Genomic DNA, 22,232 nt, shown 5'->3' with positions numbered 1-22,232 from the left:
ATTATTGCATAATATTTTTAATAGAATTTTGTATGACAATGTTGTAAACATAAATAAAAAAATTAAAATTAATTTATTTGTATGATAAAATACTACCTTTGATTAAAATTTAGGTAAAATGATATATAATTAATTTGATATCAATTTTAAACATAATAAGATGCTAAATAAAGATGATAATAAATTAAATCAGGACAAATTTTTACTCATCCGAATTCGATCTGATTTTTATAAACTCAATATCCAAATTCCACTCGATCTAATATTAAAATATTATATTTATAAACGAACTCATCTCAATTCGTGTATATTTAAACTAACAATCAATCCAAATTAAAATTAATAAAATATTAATTTTTAATATAAAATATTATTTTTTAAATATAAATATATAAATTAAATAAATAATAAAAATAATATATATATATATATATATATATATTTGGTCAAGTTAAACCAAATTTGCATAAAATCTGATCTTGATCTTACGCAATTCAAAACTTAATTTAAAAAAAAAATCAACCTTATAGGTTGAGTCTATTAAAACTCGAAAGGTACATATTAGATTGCAAACTCTAATGCTAAAATCTTTCATAGATGTAAATGGCTACTAAACTTTTGTTTTATTGATGTAAATCAAATTTATTCTTTTTAAAGATTTTTAATTTAAATTTAAGATAACTTAAAAAAAATAAGTACACATAAATAATCAATAACACGTAATTAAAAAAATTTAATGATAATTTAATGATTATATATATATATATAATAGACAAATTTTCGAATTTATACGTGACGACAACGATCATGAAAAAAAAAAAAAAACATGTCTTGCCAAAAAGCAGAGACAGTGAAGCAACAATGGCCGCAACAACCAAAAATCCATCATAAATCGAATCACCCCCACTAGCATCAATAGCCAAGCACCCAAGAAAAATCAAACACATCCCCTGAAATGGGGAGAAGCAGTGCCAACATATACAAAAAAGAAAAAAAGCAGCTACTGTGGTTTTAGTAAGAAGTAGTTTCATGGGTTTAGAGTTGTTCTTAGGTAGGCTTGGCAGCATTTGTAGAGAAGAAAGGAAAAAGGAAGAAGAAGAAAAAAAGAAAGATGAAACGGCATTGGCGTAAAGAGGATGGTTTGCGGCGGCCAGCTTTTAGGACAATCCGAAACGGTGGAAAGGTAGAGGAGGAGGATGAGTCAACATAGTTTAGTTTCGGAGAGATCGGACGACGAAGGGAAGATTTTGGGGGTTCTAAAATTTCGGGCTTCAACATTAGATCTAGGACTTTAGAGCGTGATTTAGGAAAATCCGGGCTCAGATCTGAGACGAGAAGGCTGAAGAGAGCGAACGGTGAAAATTTGGGCTGAAAAAATCCCCATGGCGTTGTGCGATGATCCGACAGACTGTCGGTCGCCGGAATCTGGGCTATGTGTTTTTTTTTTGAAAGAGGCAGTTGGTTCCTTATAAGAAAGAAGAGAAAGTTTTTTTTTTTTTTTTAAAAAAAGCAGCAGGAAATGATTGTGAAAAAAATGTGGTTTCATATTAAAAAAAAAAAAACAGATGAAAATAGAAATATTTAGATAATTTTAAGAGTTGTAAAATTATTTTATTTGTATCATATAAGAACTCTTGCAAATAGTTAAGCTTACAAGGATAATGAATTGAATAACTTCCAGAGATGTAAGTCCCTGGCAACTGCTGGTTGTGGAGTTGCCATCAACCACAATTTCATTCCTGCTGATCTGACAGCTAGCAGCACATTGCAGGAAAAGCTGTCTCCTTTTGCCCTGGACCAAAGCAGAGTACAACCAGTGTTTAGCCAAGAACGCTAAAATCCCGAAGACTAAAGTATAACTATCTAGCACATTGCAGGAAAAGCTGTCTCCTTTTGCCCTGGACCAAAGCAGAGTACAACCAGTGTTTGGACCAAAGCAGAGTACAACCAGTGTTTAGCCAAGAACGCTAAAATCCCGAAGACTAAAGTATAACTATCTTTTAATTCAAACTTTATATCTTAAAATGAGTCTAATCACAGGGGAAATTACAACAATTTCAATACCAATTTCAAAGTTAAAAATTTCCAAAACCAAAAATCACATGCGCAAGTCCAAAGAATTGTGAATGAACTTGTAGCCATGTGACATTCTCTTGTAGAAGGTTTAAGATCGTGTGCCTGAGGCACACTACGAGTGAGATGGATAAAGTAGGCGGTTATCTCCTGTTGTGTAATTTAGCCAATGAGTCAAGAGAAAGACAAAGTATCTAAACAGCCACCAGTAAAAGAAAATCACATTAGAATCATGTTCAAATCACCCCTTTAGACACTTGTTCATAGAGCAAAACTGAAATGTGTATTTTTTTTTTCTCCTTTCAGTTCTTTAAGTCCATTAACGATTAGATTTAGAACATTGGTTAAGTCATGCAAGATTATTCTATACATGCAATTTTCTAAAGCTAGTGATGTATGAGAGCTTGATAATGATACCTTGCGTAAGCCATTGGGCACCAAAACCAAAGCTAGTGATGCAAATATACTGCTTGCTTGTTTGTGCAGTTCACAAGCTTCTTTGGGTTGAGGAATGCTAGGGAACTACTTTCTAAAATGAAAATATGCAACACACAGTCAAAAACTATAATAATAGAGGAATAAAAAAAGAAAGAGTCAACTGCACCCATCAGAAGGAAAATGATGAAGTCCCATCTTACTGGCAAGAATATAATCTCATATGAAAGTTTGACAGCTTCAAGGCGCATATATGCCACAAATTTAACTTTCTGGGAAGCCAGAATTTACATATTGTTTCCAACAGAGGCCACCACAATATATGCTTATGCTTGCAGAATATCAATTACCAAAACTGCTTCAAATTCTTCTACACCACAAGCAATCAGATGAAGAACCTGAAGCTAACCGAAAAAAATGTTCATTATTGTACTGAAATCAGAATATAACCACAGAACTTCAACTCATTAATACATGGAAGACAAAACTGAAATTCATAATAAGCATTGGAATTGAGCAATAAAAAACGTAAATCAAGTTACTTTGGATTGCACCTAATCACATGAGCAAAGAAATGATGAACATATGGAAATCAAGATAACTAATTTTCTAGCTGCAGACAACCTACAAAAAGAAATAAATAGTAATCGCCATTCAAAACCAACAATATATCTTGCTCATGCTCCAATCTGAAGCACCCAGCTACAGCTTTCCATTCCAGAATCAATAAAACGGAAAGCAGGCAAATGCAAGCTTTGATTCCTTTTAATTAGAATAGTGTTCGAAGTTTGTCTAATGAGGAGAGCAGAAAAAAAATAGTAGCAAGTTTACACTTGGACCCATAGATAGGTCGTGTTTCGCCAGGACAAGCTTCAGACTTAAGGATCATGTTTGGGCAGCGTAATGTGTCACTTTGTCACATCACCTAAACCAAAGCCACCCATGTCTTAAGATCCAATCCCTTCATCAAACTACCAAAGAAAATATCCTTATCTCATATGCATCTAACTACAAAAGATAACGTACGTTAGGACATACTTCAAACATGCATACTATTATATCAAGAGTTGGTAAAGTGAAAGTAGTAAATCCAAGCTAAAATCTCACCTGAATAGTTATGGAATTTCACTTGTTTGGATCAGAAGAGCAATCAATCTAATGCTCCCCTATCCAAACTCGATTTACTCTTCAAACTCTTAATTTAACAACTTTATGGATGTAATTTGCTCCATAAACGACAGATGACAAGCAGCCTGTCAGAAATAATCCCTCTAATTATAAGTTTGATCATACCTATAATCCACTATAGCACTGATACCAAAAATGGCATATCTGAAATGATATACCAGTGCATCATCACTAAATACATACTTTCAATTACTTCAGCAGACAGCATTACTGAGTACAAACTTTTAATTCCTTAGCAGACACAAGCAAGTAAAACTGCAGGGGAAGTACATGGGCCTATAAAGCCACCCATCTGCCACTTGCGTCTTGATGCTTTCAAGGACTCCACAATTGGTACCAGGCATGCTTTATTGCTTCCCTATAAAAAAAAAAAACTAAATCTGAAAAAAATAACTAAATGGAAATAAGTACAAGTATAAAGCAAGTGCAAACTTAACAAATTTAGTCTGTGTAGGCGCAAAAAGCTAGCACTTGTACTATTTACAGTATGAACCATGAATTCCAAGATTGATTATTACCAAAATATATTTACAATAAAACTACCTAGCATTTTAAAAACATAAAATTTTCTTTTAATGGCTAAACATTGAACATAGATAATCATTAATTTCAATGTATATGAGGACAAGCCTTACAATGCCTTGACCTCTGAAGTCTGAATAGAGTAATGAAAGCCCACTTTGTCACACATTTAGCTTTCAAGCTTCGTATTGCCTGCAAACATGATCAATAAAATTTCACACTCAGTATTATCTTCTATCCATCTAAAGAAATCAAATATCAGTATTCAATTATCTAGCCTTTCTTTTAAACAGTTTCATGCCTGTGGATTGAGTGTGAAGAAATCAGGGCCGCTCCAGGGTTAATTTTGATGTTACATCCATTAACAATTATAACACAAGATATGTGGGATATCTTGGACCACTCTCGTCCTTTATCCCTTTTACACTGTTCTTTTAACAAAGAAAAACCTTAAATATTTGTTGCCTAGGCAAGAGAAGTACGAACTTTTCTATCACGACTCAGTTATGACTTGATTAAGGTTTTAGAGATTAAGAAGAGAACGAAAGAGAATTGAAAAAACTAAGGAGAGAGCAGAGAAGAATTTAGGAGACTAAAAAGTGAACAGAGAGGAATTTAGAGGAAAAAATATCTTTTCATTCATGAAAATCAATTATAGCCATAAATTATTTAAATACAGCTATTGTGGAATTGTTGTGCAAGCTGTAAAAAATACAAAGTTGCAAGAGTATTACTAGTCAATAGATTAATAACTAACCATAATATATTAATAACTAACATCACCATCTTCCTTCTCATATTCACGCCTTTTGTTGTAAGTGTTCGGCTCATCTCTTAATGATTCTTGTTATTTTTTGTCATAGTCTTGCTCATGCCACTATCGCTCTTTTCCATCAAGCTCATCACAATACCCTCATTTTCACCACATTTTTATCCCTAAGGATCAAATTCTGGAAACTATGACTTCAATAATATATAGTCTTCCCAAGTTGAGTTATCAAGCCCTAAATTTGACCATACCACCAGGAGTTGGGTAACAGTTTTGTTATGCCTCTTAACCATTTGTTTATCAATCATAGCAGCAAAATATACAAACAGTTGTCTATCTTCATTAGTTTCTGGTGGAGCTAGGCTAGGAACTACCTTGTTTCTAACTTTTTTTTTAACAAACCGACATTAAACACTAGATGAATTTTAAAAATAGGAGGTAACTGCAATTTATAAGCAACTGAACCAATTTTGGCTAATATAGAATAAGGACTATAATATCTGGATGAAAGTTTTAAACTCACAGCAAAGAGGTTTGTTTATAAGGTTGGAGTTTTAAAAACTCTCTTTCACTTCTTTTCTTGTCAGCATATAATTTCATCCTCTATTGAGCTTTATTCAACTATTCAACTATCAACCTACTGACTTGTTCTTTATCTTTCAGTAATTCCTCCACATTCACCCCTTTTGCTTAAGTATTTGCATCCCATGCTGTGGTTTATAACCATACAAAGCCTGAAATTAAGACATTCCCATAAAAGGGTAATAGTTTGTATTATACCACCATTTGGCTAACGGTAGCCATTGAACCCAACTTTTAGGCTTGAAAAACACATACACCGTAAATACTGCTTCAAACATTGATTAACTCTCTCAGTTTGCCCATAAGATTCTGGATGATAAGTTGTACTGAAATGAACTGTGGTTTCTAATAATTTCATCAACTCTTACGAAAATAGACCAGTGAATACTAGATCTTTGTTAGAAATAGCAATTCTAGGAATCATATGTAGTTTATGAACTTGGCTTAGATATATTTTAGCTACTTCCATAGCTGTAAAAGGATGGGACAAAAAAAAAGTGACTATTCTTAGTGAATTTATCCACTATCACTATTTAAATTTTTTAGATAAGGGCAACCCTACAACAAAATCCATGTTGATTACATTCCAGGCTTGCTGTGGTATAGGAATTGGATGCAGAAGACCAAGATAAAAAACATGTTCATCTTTGTTCTTTTGATAGGTATCACACTATTAGATATATTTATGGACTTATATCTTTATCTCAAGCCAATAAAAATTCAATTTAAGTCTGTGGTAGGTAGCTTGAATTCTTGAATGCCCCATTGAGGTGAATCATGCAAGGCTTGCAAAATTTTCTCTCTTAATTACCCACTATTACCTACATACACTTTACCTTTAAATCTTAAAACTCCATTATTGAATAAATAGTGAAAATTATAGAGGATGGATGATAGGAGCTTTAATTTGCTCTTATGACAGTGTATCACCATTATAACTATACTTGATCTCCTTTATCTACTCTAGTATAAATGTAGTGGATTGCAAGCTATAGCTTTGTGCTTCCTCTTCATGTTGCCTAGATAAGGCATCTGCTGCTATATTCATCATGCCCTTTGTATACTGTATAGAGTAATCCAATCCAAGTAATTTGGTTAGTTTTCTTTTTTGAATGGTGGTGGTCAACTTCTGCTCAAGCAAATGCTTTAGGCTTCATGATCTGTCTTGATAATGAATGGTTTTCCTTCCAAGTAGTGTCTCCATTTTGTTATTGCCATTAGTATGGCTAAATACTCCTTTCATAAATAGAAAGGTCTCTATGTTGTTGCTAGCATCAGTTTCTAGTATAAAAGATTTATTGATATCAGGCAATGATAGGATAGAGGCAAAACACATGGCTCCCTTAAGTCAATTAAAAGCTGATATTGTTGCAAGTGTCCACTTAAACCCATTCTTTTTAAGCATATCTGTCAGTGGCTTATTGATCTCTCTATAGCTTTTTATGAACTTTTAGTAATATCCAGTCAATCCAAAAAATCCCCTTAAAGACTTAAGGCTCTTAGGCTGTGACCAGTTTTGCATTGCTTTTATCTTAGCATGATCTATAGATACCCCTTCAACTGATATGATGTGCCCTAAATATTCAACCTGTCTTTGACAAAAAAAAAACACTTGCTTTTTTTTTTTGCACAAAGTGTGTTCTTGTTTAGTATTATAGATACAATGTTTAAATGTTTTGCATGTTTTTTCAAGTTACAACTATAGACAAGAATATCATCAAAAAATACTAGCATAAATTTTCTCAAATAAGGAGCAAATATATCATTCATGAGAGATTGAAAGGTCACAGTTGCATTGGTAAATCTAAATGGCATTACCTTAAATTCGTAATATCCTTGATAAGTTCTGAAAACTGTCTGATGAATGTCATTTATCTTGATCTGAAGGTTTTTTTAGAAGTAATGGGCTCCTTTCAGCTCATCCAGAGGTTTTCCACTATAGGTATAAGGAATTTATTTTTCACTGTCATTGCATTTAATTTTCTGTAGTGGATACACATCCTCCAAGTGCCATCCTTCTTCTTAACTAACAAACATAGAGAAGCAAAAGACTCTTGCTAGTTCGTATAACGAAGGAAGACAACATTTATGCTATTTGACTTTCAAGTTGAATCTGTGAGGTCTTAGGCTAAAAGGTTGAGAGCCTAGTTTCAAGGGTATGTTATGATCTTGCACTCTCTCTGGTGGTAATCCTGTAGGCTCCCTAAATATGTCCTCGTAAGAAGCTATTATTGGCTCAAGCACAGTTAGTGTTTCCACATGATCACACTTCTCACCGATCATGAACATTTCTCTCAACATCTTAGGATCCTTGCAGGCTAGCTTCTGTAAATTATCTCAAAAAATAAGCTTTAGGCTAGCTTTCTTAGGACCACCTTCTTTTAATGCAACTTTTTGTCCTTCTTTTAATGCCAAGAGAGTTCACCAGGAGAGTTTACTTCATTGATGTTGTATTAGGAGTGACTTTTTGTGGTTGGGACCAAGGTTTATAAGGGATCTCGAAAGGAATATAGGTGTTATTGGTGGAACTGGGTTTAGCAGGGTATTCAACTTCCAAGGCTAGCTGATATAACTTAGCTAACCTATAAGCTGTTGTCAAAGTCCAAGGCTCACTAGCTTAACTCTTGGTTTGAGATTTTTCTTTAGGTCATTTATAAAACTGGATACAAAATATAACTCATCCAAATGGGGGTTATTCTGAAGCATGAATGGCCTAAACTCTTTAAATTTCTCTTGATATTCTTCCACTATGCTCTTTTGAGTTAGTTTATTAAATTTCTCAATTACATCTAAACCGATCTTGTCTAAAAATCTCTGACAGAGATCATGAGAAAATTTTTACCATGTAAATTTTGGTTTCTACATCAAATATCCATCAAACCAGATTTCTACTCTACTAGCTAAATACATAGCAGCTATCTTCATTTTTTGATGAGCTAACCATCCAAAAATGCTAAAATACTTCTGACATTTTCTTAACCATCCTCTAAGATTCTCACCTTTGAATAATGGAAGTTCGATTTTTGGCCAAGAAGTAAAAACATTTAAGCTTATGGGTAGTTGGTTCTAGATGAAGCTTATTGCCTGCCATCATGCTATTATGTATATTATTAAGGTTACTGTCCTGAAGTTTGAGTAGTAACCCCGGATCATCAGTCCTATAGCTAAACTTATTATATTCATCAATAACAGTTATCTTAATAGGATTCTTACCCTCCCTTTTAGTTTGCACAAGCCAAATGAGAACTACCAACATGCTCATTTCCTCCTAGATCTGGCTGGGTTAGATATTCTCCTTTCTGCAATAAAGATTCCAGCATCTTGGTCAAACTGTTTTGATTCTCAACCATTTTGATTTCCAACTCCTTTTTTTTTTATCTTCTCATAGTTTTGACATGCAGATCTGTGTTGCCTTCATGTCCTTCAACTACGTCAAGATATTTTGGACTTGTTCATGCAAGCTATTCAATCGAGTGCCTTCAGCAAGAGTTTTTCCTACTCTTTCCCAACGTTGATATAAGATCGCAACGAGCTCTGATACTAATTTATCATGACTCAGTTGTGACTTGATTAAGATTTTAGAGATTAAGAAGAGAACATAAGAGAATTAAAAAAACTAAGGAGAGAACAAAAGGAATTGAGGAGACTAAGAAGAGAATAGAGAGGGATTCAGAGGAAAAAATATATTTTCATTCATAAAAATTAATTACAACCATAAATTATTTAAAGACAGCTATTATGGAACTGTCATGCAAACTGTAAAAAATACAAAGTTGCAAAGTATTACTAGTCAATAATTTAATAACTGACCCCAATATATTAATAACTGACATCACCATCTTCCTTCTTATATTCACCCATTCTATTGTAAGCTTTCGGCTCATCTTATAGTGATTCCTGCTATTTTCTGTCATAGTCTTTCTCATGCCACTATTGCTCTTTTCCATCAAGCTCATCACATTTTCTAGAAGAGATTTGAGCTTGGAGCAATTATAGATGTACAAGTACTTCTGCAATCCCTTGAAGGATAGGCATTTTGGATTTTGAAATTTTGTTACTGTTGTCAACAATGGAGGGAGGCAGAATCAATTGCATCTCATCAATGACACACTACACAGACTTTAATGAGAATAACCCTGGAAAGAGCACTGAGGAACTTCCAATTTCTTAAATTTAAAGCAGGGATGCTCCAGTATAAAAAAACTAAGAATTTCACAAGGCAAGTATAATTAAAAAAATTCCATGCATATTTTCTGATAATCTTTTCAATTTCGTATCGTAAATGACATTAAAAGCTGCACAGAATCAACTGATCCCTCCAACCTTGATGGTTACTAGTTCTGAAGGACAAACCATGAGATTTGCATAAAGGGATCTTGAGAAATGCCTGCATTTATACAAGCATTAGTCTTTTAGTGTTAAAAGTTCTCACATTGATCATGTCATAGTTAATTTCAATGCAGATAGGAAGAGAAAAAGGACAAGCGTTGACAGCACTTCTCTTGCCGTTGAGTAATAGAAAGCCAACTTTGTCACATATTTGACTTTGAAACTATATTTTACCAGTAAAAATAATCAATAAAATGTCATACTTGCTACTTGTTACAATCATCTATCGAATGAGAACCAATAAATCAAATACTCGTATTTAATTATCTTGCCTATCTTGGAAACCATCTCATGCCGGTGGTACCCTTAGAATTGTGATGATGCATCCATCAATAACACAACAGATGGTGTGTGGCTATCTTGGACCATTCTCAAACTTTATCCCCTTTTAACCACATTTTTAGCAAAGATAGTTGCTCAAATGAGAGAAGCATGTCTTTTTCCAGAATAGACGTGTGGCCATAAATGCACGAATACTGAAGAGAGGTGAGGCTTTGAAAGCTCTTGGAGGATACGTATTTCATATTTTGGAGATGATGGCATCTCCAAACACCCTTCAATAGTATAATGAAATGTCAAATATCTTTAACTAAAATCCCATATGCAATCTTCTTTATTAGAAGTTAATAAAAAACTAGTGCAGTCTTCATTTTGATTAATAAATGAAGTAATGAACAACACTTTGCCCTCATTAAAATAAAAAGAAAATTAGGATAGACATACCTATGATTGAATAGGGTATATTCATTGGTTTTCTCACAGTTTCCTTCTCGTGAGGTCAAAAAGATTCCACTTTATCTCCCAGATAACAAGTAATCATCTGTTACTAATACAAGCATAAAGCAGATATGAAATCTTTAAGCAGCCCTTCCTTTATCCCTTCCATGCTGTTAATTTAGCAGGGAAAGGCCATCAATACATAGTTTGAGAAGAGAGAAAGCAATTCCTTTCCGGAAGGGATGCACAAACTTGGAGCGAAGTTCTGAAAGCTCTTGAAGGTATTCATAATCAGTGAATCCCTTAGGAAAAGGAGATATAAGACTTAAGCAACATTATTCCTATCTCATATGTGGCAAAGCTATAGCCTTCTAACATCTATCATCATCAAAGAACTTCAAATGATTGGCCAAAAAAATGTCTAATAAAGGTTAGTTTGTGAAGACCTACCCAAACAAATTTACAAAAGTAATATTAACAGAGATGCAATCTTATTCCCCATTCCTCTGTCTCTCCAAAAAATTTACAAAAGTAAGATCAAAATGTTAAATGAGCACAAAGAGACTAGATGTGAACAATGAAAATGTAAGAAATAAGTTAAAGGGTTGGCAAAAGAAGCATAGTTGGCATAGTTTGAAATTATATAAAAACTATACAAAATTTTCATCACATTAAGAATGGAGAACATTTTTTCAATATATAGAACTAATTGTTAATTGTTATGAACAATATTAGAGATGGAAAAAAAACATTCTGCATTGTAGATAAAAGTTGCAGAGAATTAATTAAATGACCGTTACATTAATCAAATAGGTCAAAGCAGACTTAGATAGCTTCGATATTTTCCTTGAAAATATTTTTTTAAACAAGCCCGTTTCCCACCACTTTAGCTTCCAAATTGTCTGTAAAAAATCATAGTAATCACTATTATTGTCTTGATGCTAAGGTAAATAAAATAAGTCAAAATGAAAAGCACTGGAACGCTCTATCCTTAAAATGGCTTCACACCTTTGTTTTGAGCAATGAAATGAGGATTGGCTTTTCCAACGTAATCTTCAATTCAATCCTTTCAGGATGATGCTTTCATAGTCAATTTCAACAGAAGGTATGTGGCCAATCTTGAGCCACTCTCGTCCTTTACCCCTTTTGCACTCTTCTTTTAGCAATGGGCAACAGTGAATCTCTAGCTTCCCAAGCAAGAGAAGCATGTCTTTTTCCTGGAAGAGATGTGAGCATAAAGCAATCAAAGATGAATAAATATTGAAGACAGGAGAGGTTTTGAAAGCTCTTGGAGAACATGTGTTTCAGATTTTCGAAATTTTGTATGGAGAAAAAGGTGAGACGAGGCAGCATCATTCCTATCTCTTCTTCTGGAAACGAAACCACATATGAGCATCCATCACCACCAATATAGAGTTTAAAATGCCTGTAAACACCACATCTGTAGTTATACAGGCATCTTTCTTTGAAAGGTTAGACTTTGGACCTTGACGTTGCTAGTGTAAACGTAAGTGTGGAGGTAAAAGGAAAGGTGAAGCCTTTCAAGTACTACTGAACCTTCAAATAGAGTGATAGAACACCATCTGTCAAGATTTAGCTTTGAAGCTTCAAATTGGCTGTAAAAATGAACATATCACATTGTCATTACTACTATCTTGTATCTAACAAGAATCAAATAAACCAAATATTTATATTTAATTATTTTTCCTGTCTTTTAAATTATTTCATACCTTTGGTATGAGCATGAGAAAATCAGGGCTGCCTCGAGAATTGAGATGATGCATCCACCAACAATTACAACACAAGGTATGTGGCTAAATTGGACCATTCTCATAATATATCCCTCTATCGCTGTTTATTTAGCAAAGATAGTTGCCCAAGTGAGAGAAGCATGTCTTTTTTCGGAAGAGATGTGTGCCCAAAAATGTACAAATAACTAAGAGGGGTGGGATTTTGAAACCCTTGGAGGATATCTAATACAGATTTCAGAGATGACCGCATATCCAAACATCCTTCAATAGTAATAATGAAATGTCAAATATTTTCTAACTAAAATGCCATATGCAATGTCATAAATTTTGCAATCCTATTTCTAAGAAGTTAATAAAAAAGAACACGGTGCGATCATCATGTTTATTATATCTATGAATTTAATCCTTTGGGCTTCATATTCTTGTTGAGAATTCTGCACGTAAAACTAAATGAACACCTTGTCCTCATCAAAATTTTGATCAATCATTGAAAATGAAAAAAAAGATAGAAAAAAAGCTTGACATACCTATGGTTGAAACTCTGATTGAATAGTCTGTATTCACTAGTTTTCTGCCAGTTTTGTCCCAGTGAGATCAAACAGATTCCATTTTTCCTCCCAGATAACAAATAAACTGTTACTAGCATAAGAATAAAGCAGAAGGCTATCTTCAACCAATCCATCCTTCATCCCTTTATGGAGAAAAGCCATCATAAATACATAGTTGGAGAAGAGACAAAGGCAGTCCTTTCCAGAAAGGATGCTCAAACGTTCAGTGAAGTTCTCCAAGCTCTTGAACATTGGAATTTGATATTAGGCAAATCCCTGAAGACAGGAGAGGTATAAGAGGTAAGAAACATTACTCCTATCTCATATGTGGCAAAAGATTGCATCTTAAAATCTATCACAGTGAATGAATGTCTAATGAAGGTTAGTCTGTGAAGACCCCTTTCCTGTGTGTCAAACAAATTTACAGAAGTAATAGTAGTAAAGAACTAACTAACCACTCTATCAATCAAATAAGCTAGAGCAGAGTTCGATGGCTCCACCATTTTCCTTGAAAGGATCTTTTAAAATCCCATTTTGTCACCAATTTTGCTTTCAAAGCCTGCAAAAATAATAAAAAAAATTATACTGATTGCAATTATTATCTTGTTGGCAAGGAAAAACAGATAAATGGCAATGAGAATTGATCAATATTTAAAGTGGTTTCACACCTGTGGTTTGAGAGTGGGTAAATCATGGCCGAAGTTCCATTTAATTCCTTTGGGATGATCCTGTCCCAATCAATTATAACAAAAGGAATGTGGGCAATCTTGGACCACTCTCATCCTTTACCCCTTTTGCACTCTTCTTTTAGCAATGGACAATCCCGAATCCGTAGTTCCTCAAGCTAGAGAAGCATGTCTTTATCTGGAAGAGCTGTGAGCTTAGAACAATAAGAGATGTACAAATATTGAAGAGAGGTGAGGTTTTGAAAGCCTTGGAGAATATGTATTTCAGATTTTCAAAATTTTCTATACAGAAATGGGTTAGAGAAGGAGGCAGCATCATTCCTATCTCTTCTTCTGGAAATGACACCACATCTTAGCATCCTTCACCTCTATTGCAGAGTTTAAATGTCTGTAAACACAACATCTGTAGTTATACAGGCATTTCTCATTGAGTGGTTAAACTTTGGACAATGATGTGGCTAGTGTAAGCATCAGTGTGGCGGAAAAAGGAAAGGTGAAGCCTTTCAAGTACTACTGAAACTTCAAATACAGTGATAGAACACCCCCTGTCAAGATTTAGCTTTGAACCTTCAAATTGGCTGTAAAAGTTAACAACATATCACATTGTCATTACTTCTATCTTCTATCTAACAAGAATCAAATAAACCAAATATTTATATGTAATTATTTTTCCTATCTTTTAAACTATTTCATACCTTTGGTATGACCATGAGAAAATCAGGGCTACCCTGAGAATTGTGATGATGCATCCACCAACAATTACAACACAAGGTATGTGGCTATATTGCACCATTCTCATATTTTATCCCTCTATCGCTATTTATTTAGCAAAGATAGTTGCCCAAGTGAGAGAAGCATGTCTTTTTTCAGAAGAGATGTGTACCCAAAAATGTACAAATAACTAAGAGGGGTGAGATTTTGAAATCCCCTGAAATATCTATTACAGATTTCGGAGATGACTGCATATCCAAACATCCTTCAATAGTAACAATGAAATGTCAAATATTTTCTAACTAAAATGCCATATGCAATGTCATAAATTTTTTAATCTTATTTCTAAGAAGTTAACAAAAAAGAACATAGTGCAATCATCAAGTTTATTAATATGTTTATGAATTTAATCCTTTTGGCTTCATATTCTTGTTGAGAATTCTGCATGTAAAACTAAATGAAGACCTTGTCCTCATCAAAATTTTAATCCATCCTTGAAAATGAATAAAAAAGAATGACATACCTATGGTTGAAACTCTGATTGAAAAGGGTGTATTCACTAGTTTTCTCCCAGTTTTGTCCTCATGAGATCAAACAGAGTCCATTTTTCCTCCCAGATAACAAATAAGCTGTTACTAGTACAAGCATAAAGTACAAGGCTATCTTCAACCAATCCATCCTTCATCCTTCTACGCTGTTAACTTTTACCGAGAAAAGCCATTATAAATACATAGTTGGAGAAGAGAGAAAGCAACTTCTTTTCAGAAAGGATGCTGAAACATTCAGTGAAGTTCTCCAAGCTCTTGAACATTGGTTTTTTATATTAGGCAAATCCCTGAAGACAGGAGAGGTATAAGAGGTAAGAAACATTACTCCTATCTCATATGTGGCAAAAGATTGCATCTTAACATCTATCACAGTGAATGAATGTCTAGTGAAGGTTAGTCTGCGAAGACCCCTTTCCTGTTTGTCAAACAAATTTACAAAAGTAATAGGAGTACAGAACTAACTAACCACTCTATCAGTCAAATAAGCTAAAGCAGAGTTCGATGGCTCCACCATTTTCCTTGAAAGGATCTTTTAAAATCCCATTTTGTCACCAATTTTGCTTTCAAAACCTACCAAAATAATAAAAAAAAATACTGATTGCAATTATTATCTTGTTGGCAAGGAAAAACAGATAGAAAACACTGAAAATTGATCAATATTTAAAGTGGTTTCACACCTGTGGTTAGAGAGTGGGGAAATAAGGGCCGAATTTCAATTTAATACCTTCGGGATGATCCTTACCCAATCAATTTCAACAGAAGGTATGTGGGCAATCTTGGACCACTCTCGTCCTTTACCCCTTTTGCACTCTTCTTTTAGCAATGGACAACCCACAATCCGTAGTCCACCAAGCGAGAGAAGCATGTCTTTATCTGGAAGAGCTGTGAGCTTAGAACAATGATAGATGTACAAAGATCGAAGAAAGGTGAGGTTTTGAAAACCATTGGAGAACATGTATTGCAGATTTTCGAAATATCCTATGGAGATAGAGGTTAGAGAAGGAGGCAGCATCATTCCTGTCTTCTCTTCCGGAAACGACACTACATCTGAGCATCCTTCACCGCTAATGAGGAGTTTTCGGAGAGAGGTGAGTCTATGCAATCCCCATTCAACAAGTGAACAATAAATTTTGGGTGCTTTGGAGATTTCTAGAGATCTGAGGTTGGAAGGGAAACCCTCTTCTGGGAAGAATATGTCAGCCGAACACTCCCACACTTTCAATTCCTGAAGGGAGGTGAAGTTTTTCATGCACTTGGGAAGGGCTCCAAAATTTTCACAACCCTCGATTGAGAAAATTCTGAGGTTGGCGGCGGGCGACCCACTTTCTTCCAAAGAAACCAGATTTGGACACAAGCTAATTTTAATCTCCTGAAGATGGCTGAGCTTGTCTAATCTTCGCGGTAAAGATTTAACATTCATACAGCTGTAGATCCGAATAGATTCAAGACAAGTGGTTTGGTGAAATTCTTGGGCTATGCATTCCAAATTTTGACAAGAATCAATTTGTAGCCGTTTAAGCGTTACAGGTAACTCGGCGTCTAAAAATAAGGAAGTCAGCTTTTGGCAATTCTGAATCATGAGATATCGAAGCCGAATGAGAAAATCACTCCTTGATGATAAACATATTAGAGACTTACAGTCAAAAATCTCCAACCGCTCAAGAAGACATTCGTTACTCGTACTCTTATTTTCTCTTTCATCCACCAAATATTGCAAATTATCGCACTCCCAAATCATCAGCCTTTTTAAAGCAGGGGGCAAGTTATTCTTGGCAAAAGAAACCAAGCTTGGGCACTTTCCAATTTGAATCTCTGCAAGGAATGTGAGACTATGCAAGGCTTTTGGCAGTCTATTGAGCCTTTCACAATATATTATTGTCAGAGATTCAATACTGCAAATCTTCCCAAGTTGCAATTTCTCTTCGTTCACCTCCTCTGTCTCTAAGGACACCAGTTGGGGGCAGTCAGATATTTCAATCTCGCGAAGGGAGCTTAGATGCCCAAGGAATCCTAGCCCGTTTTGCGATAAAGATGCCAACTCCTTACAACCACCAAGGCGAAAACGTTCCAATTTAGGCAATGTGGACACTATCCTCTCTGGTGGAATACCAAACTTTGAAATGCCTGAAAGAGAGACTCTTTTCAATGAGGTAACGTCCACACAATTGCTATACATCAATTCTTTACACCCATGTATTTCTAATTCACATAGCAATGGAAGTCTTGAAATTGAAACTACCAACTGCTGACACCCACGAATTACAAGTTCCTGTAAGGAATGAAGACAGTTAGGCAGCCTTCCCAACAATTGAGGACACTCTAGGATTGAAAGCTGACGAAGCCTGGGGAATTTCGAAACTTGATCATCACATTCACAACAGTCCCAATCTTTCCAGTTTGGCATATCCTCAAAACACAGATCCTCTAATGAAGCAAATGCATTCGGTTGATTTCCTCCAAAGAACTCAACACCAATTTCTTTTACCTCATCCATTCCCCTAACGTAAACATTTTTCAACCTTGGCAACTTTCCAATTGATGGTAGTGATTTGCAATTTTTACAATTGATGAGCTTCAAAGACAACATATTTTCAAAGGAAGAATCTGCTATCCAAAATGAGAATTTTGCACCTCCATAATTCACAATGCTGAGCTCCTCAAGCTTCTGTTTATGAGGACAAAGAAAGTTCAACACCTTTTCTTCCACTTCTTTATTCCTTGCGTTATTACCAAAGTGACCACTCCACTTTAATTCCAACTTATCAACCTCTGCCTTTTCACTTAACTTTGCTTCCCAAGCATCTTGATCTTTAACAACGTTCTCCAATCCTGAAAGACAAAATTCACCCTTGAGATTTGACAAAATTTTCACCTCTTTTATAAGATGACCATCGCCTCCGCCTAAAACAAAATCAGATAGCCTTTGAAGATTGGTTAGTTTACCAATTCCTGAAGGCATCCTTTTTATTAAACGTGCACCCCTGATGCTAAGATAATGCAAGTTGACCAAATTTTCTATCTCCAGAGGCAATTTTTCAAGTTCCTTGCACCTTTTCAATTTCAAAGTTTCCAAATGATAAAGGGTAAATAGAGAATCAGGTAAACATTTTATTTGAGTGTAAGAAAAATCCAAGTAGCGTAGATGTTTTAAATTTTCAAAAATATCAGGCAACTCACTCATCCGATACCCCTTAAAAGAAAGCACCCTTAAGCACCTAAGTCTAGGCAACAAATCAAAAAGGACAACTTCGGTAAAAAAGGAAACACGTTTCCGTTGCAACCTTAATGGTAGAAAGGTTCGCAAATGCTCCACTTGATCAAATGCTTCAAACTTCTTCACTCCATCATACCGACTTTGAACATAAGATAAATGTCGAGTGCGACGTGAAATTTCCTGTTGTTTACTACCTTCAAATTTGGAGCATATCTTTCCAGCAACAAATTGAGCTAAATCGTTGATAAGGTCATGCATTACAAACAAAGATTTGCCTTTATTAGACATTTGAAAAAATGACCTTGACACTAAATCTCGAAAGCATTGGTTACCGAAATCTCTACATTGACTTCCAGCTTTCTGTTGTAGTAAGCCTTCTGCTCTCCATAACAAGATTATTTCTTCTTCTTCAAATTCATAATCTTTAGGAATTATAGAGCAGTATGCAAAGCATTGTTTCAAATGCGGAGGAAGATGATGATAGCTCAATCGCAGAGCTGGAACTATTCCACATGGATCTTCCGGTAAATCCCATATCTCGCTCTCATATATTTTTTCCCATGCACCACGATCTCTTGTTGTGCGTAATAGGCCTCCGATGACTTTTGCTGCCAAAGGTAAGCCGCTGCACCTTCTCACTATGTTCTGCCCAACATCTTTAAATTCGAGATGTCTATTGAAGTCCCTTGCTCCTAATGCATGTTGAGTAAATATAGATAAACAATCATCATCTGATAATTTATCCAAGGGGAAAGGTTTCATAGTAACCATATTAGATGAAACACTTTGAAAGCGAGTTGTCACAATAATTTTTGTTCCTACTCCAAATGGAGACCGTAAGATGGTCCACTCATTGTAACTCATATCCCAAATGTCATCTAAAACGAGCAAGAATTTTTTTCCAGATAACTTCTCCTTTATCTTGACTTGAAGCAAACTAAAGTCATTGTCATCACATGCCTCGGAAGGAGTGATGAATTTTAAAATTGACTTTGTTATCTTAATGGCATCAAAGTCATCAGAGACACATACCCAGGCCTTGTGATCAAACGAATGTTGTATGCTGGCGTCATTGTAAACAAGCTGAGCAAGAGTTGTCTTACCCATCCCTCCAATGCCAACGATGGAAATGACAGAAACTCTATCTTCATGGCCATTATTACTTTTGAGCAATTCGAGTATTTCTCGCTTCTCATCGTCTCTACCAACATAAGCAACAGTTTCATCCATCACAGAAGTGGGTTGCAGCCTTGTTTTCATCCTCGTGGAGCTTGCACCTTCAGAAGTCTTTGTCAAGCCCAATATACTTCTTCGTTTTTCCAAAACATCCAGTCTAGAGTTAATCTCTTTTATCTTGGGAATAATCGCATCACAAAATGTAAAAGAAGTTGCAGAGAAATAACTAATAACGAAGGTAGGACTGAATTTCCGTTTCTTACTCGTGCTGGCTTGAGCTTGAGTTTTTTGTTGGAGCTTGAGACGTAAAGCTTCATGAGCAAACTCGTCCAAGATGTCATCTGCATCGTAAGCCAAATCTTGGAGATCCGCCAACCACTTCTTCACGAGCTCATCCTTGATCTGCTTCTGCTCTGCATCATTCAGCACTGCTAGGATATCTGGCAACTTTGATTCCCACTCCTTGAGCTGCTCGCAAACTTGCTTGTGATCAGTAACAAAGTTGAGTGCAAAATTGCCCAACTTGTCAAACAACAGCTGCAAAAACGCAGAAAGAGCAGCCTCTCCAATGACAGACATAGTGGAAAGGAATTATAGAAACGAAGGTGAAGAGAGATGAACAAGAAGAACAGAAATACGGATAAAACGAGATTAATTCTCTTTAATTTGTAAGAGTTCAACAACTCCGTGATGCTAACGGAAGACAGTCTAACCCATAGCCACCGAATTTCGATTCGGTTGGATGTTTTAAAATCTGATATATTTTTTTAAATAGGATATCTAATCGAGTCAAATAATAATAAAATTAAATTAAATTACATTTGAGATCGAATTTTAAATAAATTTAATTCGATTTGATATATAAAATTTATTTTTAATTTATTATTTAATTTTATATTTATATTAAAATAATATTTTATTAATTTTAAATAAAATAAAATATAATTTTATATAATATTAAATTAAATCAAATTTAAATATAAAAAAATAATCAAATGATATCGAATTCAAATTTTATATATACAATTAAATCGAAATAAGAACGAATAAAAATTTAGTCCGATCTTATCGGCTGTCGTACCTAATCAATGTTGTACCTAATCCACGCAGCTTCCTAATACCTAATTTTCTGCGGCTAATAATTCAGACAAGTTAGGTAGGCATCGACTTGTAGTCGATGAATTCTGATTGAAAGGTGGACCCCAAGTAGCCAGTAGTGCTGATGGGAAAACAGCAGGAAAGTAGAAATGGCGTCCTATTAAGTAAGGCACTGTGTGGGTAGTGCTCTGAAAAAGATGAAATTATTGCACACCTCTCATTTCTTATCTGCCTTAAATTGTTAGTGTTTTCTTTTTTATTTGTTGAAAGAAAACAAAATTTAGTGCACTTTGATGGTACCATGTGGGTTGAAGTTTGTTTTTTATAGCAGCAAGTATCTTTTGCTTTATTATCTCTACGAACAACAAAATTATAACAATAAATAATTAATTAAATCAATTAAGATTATTTTTTTTTATAAAAAAATTTTAAATTTAAATTTTATCAATAATTATTTATTAAAATCATTTTAAATATATAATTTACAATTATTTATTTTAAATTATCAGATATAATATATCTTATTTTAATTTTAAAAAATAAATATTCTATTTGTCCTCAAATTTTATGAAAAAAAAAAAAAAAACAGTTATTCTACAAAACATAAAAAATAAAAGGGAAGTTCCATGGAAGTTCCAGGGCTTCTGCTTTTAATGAGGTTGCCATCAACACAACTCTGTTGTCAATGAAATTCTGATCTGACAGCTTGTCGCACATTGCAGGGAAAGCTGTGGCTTTTTTGCCCTAGACCATAGCAGAATACAACCGTTAAACATCCTAGAATACCAAATGCAGAAGATTCCTCATGACTTGTGTACCATTTTCTTTTCACTCGAGATCACATGTTTGAGGCAAAAATATGATTACAAGAATCGGACACAAACTTAAAGCACATGTATGTTTTATGACAATTAATAACACAATTCAAAGGGCAAAAGCAAGCACAGTTCCAACTTAGCTCCTATCAAATTTTATAATCAAGAAATGCAAATGTTAAAATGATCAAAATTAGACCTTAAGTAAGCCATGAGGCCCCAAGAACAAAGCTGGAGATGCACATATAGCTCCATAGGGTTTGTTTGATTCTGCCTGCTTTTTTAGAAAGTTCACCAGCTTATCTGAGTTAGCAAATGCTTGGGCACCATCAAGTCCTCCTAGAAAATATGCAAAACAAAGTTTAAATATTTAGCAAATAAAGAAAGGGTTGGTAAGAATCAGGAAACAAGGAACATGACAGAATTCCAACATACTGGCAAGACTATGTGGTCGTACGAAATTTTAGCAGCTTCGTCTAGAAGCATATCTGCCATTGATTTTACTTTCCTAGGAACCAGAATTTTCAAGATTGTCTCCAACAGAGGCCACCAGAACATTTGCCTTCGCTGGACGCAGAATATCAATGATCATAACAGCTTCCATTTCTTCTGAGCCATCGGCATTTGGTACAAGGATCTGAAAAATTAATGAAACACAACTTTTATCATAGAAAAGAACCCCAGAAACTTGGTGTAGTAGTACTACAAGAAAGAATGTCAGAACACTTCGAACTGAATATCTGAATGAACTCCCAACTGATTGCACTGAATCATATGTCTGTGGACAATGAAATGAAGAGCATTTGATCTTCTTGCTGCAGTCTACTTACAAACTATCTATTAAATTACATCAACAATAACTAACATTTTGATTCACCTAAGGGAGGAGAAAGCAGAAAGAGGGAATAGAAGGGCCATAATTGCAGCTACGAATATATCAAGTTTAGGCAGCCTATTGTCAATTTGTAGTATTTCCAGCACCTTAAGATTTATCTCGAAATGCACAATCC

General features: G+C 34.7%; 1 protein-coding gene across 13 annotated transcripts; it reads right to left on the bottom strand.

Moving 5' to 3' along the window:
* Window positions 1-1,197: 1,197 nt before the first annotated feature.
* LOC111275894 (putative disease resistance RPP13-like protein 1) lies at window positions 1,198-20,087 on the bottom strand. Of its 13 annotated transcripts, XM_089754085.1 has the most exons (12): window positions 15,662-20,087; window positions 15,386-15,489; window positions 14,895-15,206; window positions 13,643-14,238; window positions 13,430-13,533; window positions 12,954-13,250; window positions 4,332-4,410; window positions 3,880-4,054; window positions 3,616-3,761; window positions 2,712-2,912; window positions 2,491-2,602; window positions 1,198-1,898 (listed from the first exon to the last, which is right to left on the bottom strand). In XM_089754085.1, the coding sequence occupies exons 1-2, from the start codon at window positions 19,886-19,888 to the stop codon at window positions 15,406-15,408; spliced, it is 4,311 nt and encodes a 1,436-aa protein (XP_089610211.1). In that variant the 5' UTR covers window positions 19,889-20,087; the 3' UTR covers window positions 1,198-1,898; window positions 2,491-2,602; window positions 2,712-2,912; window positions 3,616-3,761; window positions 3,880-4,054; window positions 4,332-4,410; window positions 12,954-13,250; window positions 13,430-13,533; window positions 13,643-14,238; window positions 14,895-15,206; window positions 15,386-15,405. The 13 variants fall into 13 exon arrangements, with proteins under 13 accessions (XP_089610211.1, XP_089610209.1, XP_089610210.1 ...); XM_089754083.1 differs by lacking the exons at window positions 1,198-1,898; window positions 2,491-2,602; window positions 2,712-2,912; ... (1 more) ...; window positions 3,880-4,054; window positions 4,332-4,410 and adding exons at window positions 10,015-10,512; window positions 10,682-11,577; window positions 11,684-12,291; window positions 12,406-12,687; XM_089754084.1 differs by lacking the exons at window positions 1,198-1,898; window positions 2,491-2,602; window positions 2,712-2,912; ... (1 more) ...; window positions 3,880-4,054; window positions 4,332-4,410 and adding exons at window positions 10,015-10,512; window positions 10,682-10,940; window positions 11,684-12,291; window positions 12,406-12,687.
* Window positions 20,088-22,232: the final 2,145 nt, after the last annotated feature.

Source organism: Durio zibethinus, chromosome 25 (assembly GCF_047325235.1).
Source record: "Durio zibethinus cultivar Kanyao isolate XHJ-2024 chromosome 25, ASM4732523v1, whole genome shotgun sequence".
Classification (NCBI taxonomy): domain Eukaryota; kingdom Viridiplantae; phylum Streptophyta; class Magnoliopsida; order Malvales; family Malvaceae; genus Durio; species Durio zibethinus.
The sequence above is the reverse complement of the archived record's forward strand: the minus strand, read 5'-3'. Positions and strand labels throughout refer to the sequence as shown.